Source organism: Carassius carassius, chromosome 1 (assembly GCF_963082965.1).
Source record: "Carassius carassius chromosome 1, fCarCar2.1, whole genome shotgun sequence".
Classification (NCBI taxonomy): domain Eukaryota; kingdom Metazoa; phylum Chordata; class Actinopteri; order Cypriniformes; family Cyprinidae; genus Carassius; species Carassius carassius.
The window spans coordinates 1,122,280-1,131,328 of NC_081755.1; the positions used below are offsets into that span (position 1 = coordinate 1,122,280).

Here is a 9,049-nt window from a genome sequence, read left to right on the forward strand (position 1 = left end):
TTAGCATGTCATTAGCATGTTTATAGCATGATTTAACACATTTCTAACATGTTGTTACCATATATATGTATAGGTAGATGCCACATTCGACTGCTCCAGACACTTAGTCATGTCCGCCATCTTGGGCATCTAACTCTACGTATCTATGGTTTTAAGGATGATTAACATGTTAGCTAGCATGACTTAGCATGTTGTCCTAGGATGATCATTAAGCTTTTCTAAACACACTATACGTCTTACTGTACAAAAGTGTCAACTCCCTTAATGAAAGTCTGTGGGACTTTACATAGTTATGATCATCTGTTTAACGAAAATTGTAAGTTCGACCAGTTAGAAAAAATAATTCCATCCCAAGTTTGGTGGTTGTAGCTGGAAAGCTCTTGGATTAGATACGTTTTAAAATGTAATCTCAGATGAAAAAGCAGCCATTTAAATAGCAGATCGATAATTTGTGACCCTGGAGCACGAAACCAGTCTTAATTCTTAAGGGTATATTTTTTTAGCAATAGATGAAGAAAAAAAAAAACACATTGTATGGGCCAAAATTTTAGATTTTTCTTTTATGACAACAATCATTAGGATATTAAGTAAATATTATTGATTACATTAAAGATTACTCATGTAGCCTCATCTCAAATCTGTTACTATTACTGCTGCTATTGTTATCACGTAGTTGAACTCAATTTGCACATTACTACACTATTTGTTTTTTATTGTTAATACTGTACATTTGCATGTACATATATACATAGTCTATATTTCTATTTTTCACATTCTATATTCCTACTCTATACTCGTGTATATAGATACACATAGTCTAAATTTATATTTTTTCATATATAATTATTTTTATAATAATTCAACGGCCCGTCGTCAATTATTCTTTACGTATGTGTGTATATAGTTTTGCACTGTCTTGGCATTCATTGTGGACAGCAAAGTGAAAATGTTTTTCTCAATCACTATTTTCTATCAGTATGTATGTATGTTGTCCAGTTATTACAGAGGCATAAGAAAATTCCAAGATATAGAATATAAATAGAATCCTGAATTTCAGTTATTTTGCTTCGACAGAATAAAACTCACCAATCTATTAGGTAACGGAAATGAACATTTGAGGAACTAATGAATAGTTTTGATGAGCTCAAGGAGCCCCACAGCACAACGTGAATATGTACTCCCCACGTGATGTATGTTCTTCATCTCTCTTCTGATCTCAATGTAGAATTACAGACAAAACCCCTTTCCATTCTTGCTATAGCTGTGAATAATGCCTATAAACATAGTGACAGTGACCAAATGAAATGTCAAATTTGACAACATCCACAACACTAGAGAGTCATTATTAACACAATGTTATAAAATAACCAAGTCAAGTAATGTTTGTATTGATTTTAGGTTATGTAATGTGTGGTGTTGAAATCTCATTTCTTATCATAACTCTCCTGGTTTTCCTGTGTGGGATTAGGTTTAAGATAAGGATTTGTTGTGGGTTTTGGAGACAGGAACCAATCAGACAACAGTCTCCTCTGTGTATGAACCAAATAAAAAGAGGGGAGTCATGATCTGGTTTTGAAGAGTCAAGCATTTGTTGTTCTGCAGAGAGCTACAGAGTACTTGGACGTGACTAACTTCATAGAGGGTGAGGTTTTTCAGCCGTTCAAAACTTTACACTTTACTGTTTCATAAAAGTGTGGCTTGAGTCAGTGGATCATTTGAAATGCTTATATATATATCCTTTCCATAGTGACGCACAGGGCTCTTGTACAGCTGGCAATATTGGAATGTGGACATTGAGAACAGATTAATAATGAATAAAAACTGTTCTGTCTTCATGTTTTGTCAGGTGTGCAGTAGTACTGGTTGATTTCAGGAACAATGGCAGTCTGGCCTCTTTGTCTGTCTTTCTTTCTGCTCTTTGCTCTGGATGCTTCAGGTAATTGTTGTGAAGTGTATGTGGCCCAGTTTTCTATTCATGTGGTTTACCTCAAATCCCACAGACTGTTAGTTTGGATTTAGACATAAAATTGTAATCTGATTATTAAAATTTTTAATACACACACACACACACATACACACACACACATATAATTTTTCTTTGATTATTTCAGAGGCAACACCTCTTAATGGCACAAGCAATGGTAAGATATTGATGCTGTCTTTTAGTGTGTTACATTTGTTCTGCTCTTTTGCTCTGGGTGCTTCAGGTTGCAGTTTACCTCAAATCCCACAGACTGTTAATTGTAATCTGATTAATAAAATGTTTAATATATATATATATATATATATATATATATATATATATATATATATATATATATATGTATATTCTTTTTCTTTTATTATTTCAGAGACAGCACTTCTTACTGGCATAAGCGATGGTGAGATATTTTAGTGTGTTACATTTGTTCTGCTCTTTTGCTCTGGATGCTTCAGGTAATTGTTGTGAAGTGTATGTGGCCCAGTTTTTAATTTATGCAGTTTACCTCAAATCCCACAGACTGTTAGTTTGGATTTAGACATAAAATTGTAATCTGATTATTAAAATGTTTAATATATTATATATAAATATTTTCTTTTATTGCTTCAGAGGCAGCACCTCTTAATTGCAGAAGCAATGGTGAGATATTTTAGTGTGTTACATTTGTTCTGTCTAGTTGTAGTGACAAAAGCAGGGTCGTCACTGGTGAAAGGTGGTGATGATTATAGAGACCCACGGCTGTGGACAGAGCTCAAACACTGAACTGAGTTCTCCATCTGCACCTGAGTGAACAAAAACATAAACATACAAACACAAAAAGAGATGAAAAGCTTAATTCAGCATCAGTGCGCTGTGTTCTGTGCACACAGAGAGCCACGTCTCAGCCCTTCAACACCAAATTGAGTTTTGCTTCTTCTTGCTCTTGAACGGACAAATGCATAAAATATTATGTTGTACCTGTCTTGGCGGTCGGTTACCTCTTAAGTGAATGTAAACTGTTGAGAAAGAAATCGGATGGATTGTCTCTTAAAGTGACTGCACCTAATTTAGCAGCTGCTGTCGATGTCCTTATTTTAATCCAAGAAATCTAATGAGAGAAAATCTCTCACTGCCCTTCACTAAATTACTTTGTCATTTTAACAAGAACTAAACTCTTTTTCATTTATACAGTGAAGACTATGCAATGCTATTTTACATTTGATTATATGGTCTCTGTAACTGGACAATTACAAACTTAAACATTGTTTAATTTGTATCTTTGTTCTGTTTATTTCTTTGTGCTATTTACACATTTTAAACAGGGACCTGTACCCTGGTCAGACAAGGTGCGTATACATACAATATCAATCTGATCTCAGTTTAATTGAAAATACTTCAGGTTTAAGGCAGCAATAATACTCACCTATCTTTCTTACAGAATCCTGTGAAAGTGGATGGTCTGCATATAAAGGTAGATGCTTCCGCTTTTTTAACTTTCCGCGTTCCTGGATTGATGCAGAGGTATGAGATGCCATCTTATCATAGGGATTCCTTCATTTCTAAGTCTTGAAATTTTCAGTTAGTTAACAATAGTTTTTATGTCCTACTCTCTTTAGAAACAGTGTTTGGGCTACGATGGGAACCTGGCTTCTGTACACAGTTATGAGGAGTACATCTTCGTACAGATCATGATTAAATATCAAACTCAAGAGGCAACTCCGTCCTGGATAGGAGGCTATGACGCTGTTTCAGTATGTTTGTTTTACATTTGTTTAGCGTACTTGTCAATGGCCATTCTTTTTCTTTTTCTTTTGTATATTGTAGTTGTTTTTGAGTTATGTCATAGAATAAAAAGTAAGATTAGGATACAGCTGATATGTTTGGCATGGTAGGTCTACTGGTTTCTATAGAGAAACACAAACATGTTTTTGATGCGTTAACATCATGAACTTGTGATCCAAATGGTTGGTGTGAACATGTTTTTTTTATATTTACGAATATCAAATAATGCCATGTAGGTGTGTGATGGAAACGGAGTGTCCTTTATGGTGTTCTGTTCACAGGAGGGAACATGGCTCTGGAGTGATGGATCAAAACTGGACCAAGAGATATGGGCTCCTGGACAACCTGACAATAGCAATAGAAACGAGCACTGTCTTATGATGAACTATCAACGTGAGTGTTTTAAATGTTTATGAAATATCATCACTATTTATATCTTTGTTTTATCTTGGAAATCCTTAGTAGCCTCAATTCCAATAACCAGCCGAATGTAGAACTGTATTTTAACTTCACCTAATGTTTATGAAATGGTAAAGGAATAGAATTGGCTGTATTACCTTAACAAGCAATACATTTTATCAGAATACTTCTACTGTAACAATAATAGATTTTTTTCCTTCCTGCTATAGCCTCGAGCAACTGGAATGACAACCCCTGTCACATTAAAAAGCCTTATGTGTGTGTGAAGAAATACACACCAGCATTTAAGTTTCATGTAAAATTGTGAATGTCTTATTGTCTTGCATTAAAGGAATAGTTGACCAAAAAATTACAATTTTAAAACATCGCTTACCCTCAGTCGATCCAAGATAAAGATTAGTTCTTCATCAAAACAGATCTGAAGAAATATAACTTTACATCATTTGCTTATTGATGGAGATCCTCTGCAGTGAATGGGTGCCATCAGAATGAAAGCTCAAACAGCTGATCATGAAGACATCACAATAGTCCACACGACTCCAGTCCATCAATTAATGTCTTGTGAAGTGAAAGGTTGCAAGTTTGTAATCAATTTTTCATTTTTTGGTCAATTGCTCCTTTAACTAATTCTCCCTAATTTCTTTACTAGTGTGCAAGTAGAACTCAATAAATATCAAGCAGTTGCATTTAATTGTTTCTGTGGGTTTTTGTCTCATTCCACATATCAGATGTGCATTTTCTGAATGAAATTCCTGAAGATTTTCGGTAAACTTTGGATCTGCGTAAATAAAATTCAGCATCAGAGGTGCTTTGCTTTTGTCATGCCATTGTGTTATTATAGGAAATAAATAGAAACATTTGCTAATCGAGTTGTTATAAAACAAACTGTAAAATAATTCAAAGAGGAGTGTGCCAAAGAAAGATGTTTTTTGTCAAAATGTCTATTTCATGAAATTACAAAGCTTATATAATCAGAAGCAATACAAATACAAAATTCTTTATAGAGTAACCCGTGACGGTGATTGGTCCACATTAAGGAGATACTTTCATTTTTTTAACGCCCCAAAACTGGACTGGTATGAGATGGCAGCTTCGAATGTTGTTTCCTTCATCTTGACGAATTTCTCGAGTTGCAGTTAACTGCAGTCCTTATGTCCTCGTCTTGGAAAATATCTTTGGAAAGTAGTACTTCAATAGCACTCCTACTATTTGAAAAAATATTATATCAAAAACATCATTGTAAACAAAGACCTGGTTTAGGAGTATATACAGTATTTATGTACATTTTATATTCATTGTTAATGTTTCATGTTGTTCAGCATGTCATGTTATCAAATTGAGAAATAAGTCAATGGCATTTCAGGAGCTAAGGGTCCAAAATGAGAAGGGTCTGGCTCCAGACATGCACCTGAATTCTCAGACACCTGCACTTCCACAAGTGACGTCCCTTGCAGTCTTTAAATTAATGAATCAATAAATCATTTTAAGAGCATGTCTGCAGCCAGACCCTCCTCATTTGGACACTTCACTCCTGAATTGCCAGCAAATACTCAGTATTCAACATGTGTTCAACCCAACAGCAGCACTCGACTTAGTCTGGCAAAGACTAGAAGAATGTTATGGGTCATCAGAAGCAGTAGAACATGCTCTGCTGAAAAGATTTCCCTGAACTCACCAACAAAGATAATGTTGGGCTAAGGGAGTTAGTTGACATTCTTCAGGAGATAGAGTGCGCAAAAGAGGGAGGATATTAACCTGGCTTGTCATATTTGGACACAGCTCGTGGAATAAATCCCATGGTGGAGAAATTACCTTACAGCTTGCAAGAGAAATGGGTAGCCACAGGATCCAAATATAAGGATGACAATGGAGTCGCATTTCCACCTTTTCATTACTTCTCCAGCTTTGTAAGACAACCGGCACGAGTGAAAAACGATCCCAATTTTGCCTTTACATCCTCCAGCACCTAAGTCTTGAAAATTGAGAAATACACAAGAAGTGGCAACAGAGCTTCTGTGACTGTACACAAAACAGATGTTCCACAAGATTCTATGACAATCCAGTGTAGCTCTGGTGAGAAGATTATGGAAAGTCTTGATAAGCTATGTCTCATTCATAAAAAGCCCCACCTGCTAAAAAAAAGCAGGAGCTTCATAGCTAGGCATATTGACAAAAGAAAATCATTCCTGAAGGAGAACCGTATTTGTTTCAGATGTTGTGGGTCAGTACAGCATATGGCAAAAGACTGCAGAGTGACACTTAAATGACTGGAGTGTAACAGTGAGAAACACGTCTCAGCCCTATATCCTGGTCCTCCTCCCACTACGTCAGGGAGCCAAGAAGCCGACAAAGATGATGGCGGGGAGTTGAGTTGAAATGCTTTGACACCAGTGACATCCAAATGCACAGAGATATGCGGCAATTCAGATGGTCAACATTCCTTTCTCATTATTTGACTTAGTGGAAGCATATACAGGCTAAACAAGAGTGGTGCAAGAATTGACCCTTGTGGGACTCCGCATGTCATGGACGTCCACTTAGACTTATGCTCTCCTAGACTCACATAATAGCCTCTCCCTTCTAAGTATGACCTGAACCATTTGAGTACCATCCCAGAAAGCCCGACCCAGTTTTCCAGTCTCTTTAGTAGTATGTTATGATCGACAGTGTCAAACGCAGCACTGAGATCTAGCAATACCAGCACCAATATTTTGCCAGTCACAATTTAAGCGAATATCATTTATTATCTTAATGAGTGCTGTCTCTGTGCTGTGATGCGGTCGAAAACCAGATTGAAAATTGTCCAGGTATCCATTTGAGTTTAAGTATTTGTTCAGCTGATTAAAAACGACCTTTTCTATAATTTTACCTATAAACGGGAAGATTAGATATTGGTCTAAAATTGCTCAAAATGGTGTTATCAAGATTGCTCTTTTTTTTAGGAGGGGCTTAACAACTGCAGTTTATAACGAGTTTGGAAATGTCCCAGAAAGAAGTGAGGCATTCACCACTTCTAAAAGATCTGCTTCTAAGCAGTTAAGCACATTTTTGAAAAAAGATGTGGGAAGTGTGTCAAGATAGCAGGTTGACGATTTTAGGTGCTGCACTATGTCTTCCAGAATTTTGCTGTCAATTGCTTTAAAAATCGACATAGTATCTTTTTGATATTGTGGCCTAATCTGTCTGACCTCTGCATTACTTGAGGATGTGCTAATCGCCTTCCTGATATTGATGATCTTCTCAGAAAAGAAGGATGCAAACTCATTGCATTTGCTTTCTGATAGCATTTCACTGGGAATCTGACTTGGGGGGTTTGTCAGTCTCTCAACAGAGTAAGAGTACGAGTGTTATTTAAGTTACTGTTTATAAGGTTTGAGAAGAAATTCTGTCTAGCTGTGGCTAGTTTCACATTAAAAGCATGAAGGCTTTATAGATGCTATAGTGAATTTCAAGTTTTGTCTTCCGCCTCATCCGCTCTGCTTTTCTGCATTGTCTTTTCATAGTCTGAACTGCTGTTGATCTTCTCCAAACTGATTTCTGTCTGTTTGTTTTCTTACTGACTATTATTGGAGCAATATCATCAATAACATTCTTAACTTTTGAGTTGAAGGAATCAAGGAGAATATCAACAGAGTCTGCAGAAATTCTTGGTGTTAAAGATATAGCCTCCATAAATAGTACACTTGTGTTCTCGTTAATGCATTTCCTTCTGACAGACCGATCTAGATTCAGTTGTAGCAGACATCAAAATATCAAAGAAAATACAGACGTGATCCGATAGTGCTATGTCCTTAATAACAATGGATGAAATGTTTAGACCCCTACTGATGATTAAGTCTAGAGTGTGTCCACCTTTGTGTGTGGGTCCATGCACATGCTGAGTCAAGTCAAAAGTGTTTAGAACAGTTATCATTTCTTTTGTAGTTTTGTTTTCCGAATTATCTATGTGAATATTAAAATCCCCTGCAATAGCAAAACAGTCAAACTCTGAGGAAATCAATGATAACATTTCTGTGACCTCTTCAACAAAGGCTGGAGAGTATTTTGGAGGCCTGTAAATAATAATAAACAGAATGCATGGAGCACCTTTCAGCACAATCCCTAGATATTCAAAAGGCAAGTACTGACCAAATGACACTTGCTTGCATTGATAGACATCTTTATCTTTAAATAGAGCAGCTACACCCCCACCTCTCCTAACAGTCCTGCAAACACTCATGTAAGTGAAGTTAGGAGGGGCTGCTTCATTGAGGACTGTAGCATTGCAGCCGTCTTCAAGCCATGTTTAGTTTAGAAACATAAAATCCAGATTGTTTGTGGTTATAAAGTCATTGATTAAAAATGATTTATTTTTTAGTGAGCGAATGTTTAAAGATGCTAACTTGATGGCTGTGCTTTGTGTCTTTACATCAATTTTAGTTTGATACATAATAGGCCGCAGATTAGATGAGTTTGCCCTTCGGCTTGAGATGGCCTTAGACTTTTTATCACCTGATAAAACTGAAATAGAGAAAGCACACTGGGTTCCCGCTTGTTTAGTAGGCATTTGTGAATGTTGCTGTTATTATAGCGGGGACCCGACACATATCACTGAGAGCTGCTATCAGTTGTTTTTGGTTCACCTTCAGCAGATAGAGGGTTTGGGCCCTGGCGTTGTGGCAGTGGTCGAAGAGCTCTCGCAGGAGCAGGGACCACAGGCTTTGGTGGTTTTGGGGCCTGCCGTTTTTTTCTTGATATCTGCGGGCTTGCAGCAAATGAGTGAGAGAGTTTAGTCCCAACATACACCAATTCCTCCATTTTCTGTGAAAAGCACAGAAGTGGAGATGCTGGAGAAAGGGATAATGCATCTGGTGAGATGGGCTGTGTCTCTGGTGTTTCCGGTGGCTG

General features: G+C 36.8%; 1 protein-coding gene across 2 annotated transcripts; it reads left to right on the top strand.

Annotated features, from left to right (window-relative positions):
• Positions 1-1,539: 1,539 nt before the first annotated feature.
• Positions 1,540-4,848, top strand: LOC132101572 (galactose-specific lectin nattectin-like). Of its 2 annotated transcripts, XM_059506663.1 has the most exons (10): positions 1,540-1,642; positions 1,847-1,936; positions 2,112-2,141; positions 2,352-2,381; positions 2,591-2,620; positions 3,283-3,306; positions 3,399-3,481; positions 3,577-3,711; positions 4,024-4,135; positions 4,372-4,848. In XM_059506663.1, exons 2-10 carry the CDS (start codon positions 1,879-1,881, stop codon positions 4,467-4,469), a joined length of 600 nt encoding a protein of 199 aa, XP_059362646.1. In that variant the 5' UTR covers positions 1,540-1,642; positions 1,847-1,878; the 3' UTR covers positions 4,470-4,848. The 2 variants fall into 2 exon arrangements, with proteins under 2 accessions (XP_059362646.1, XP_059362730.1); XM_059506747.1 differs by lacking the exon at positions 2,112-2,141.
• Positions 4,849-9,049: the final 4,201 nt, after the last annotated feature.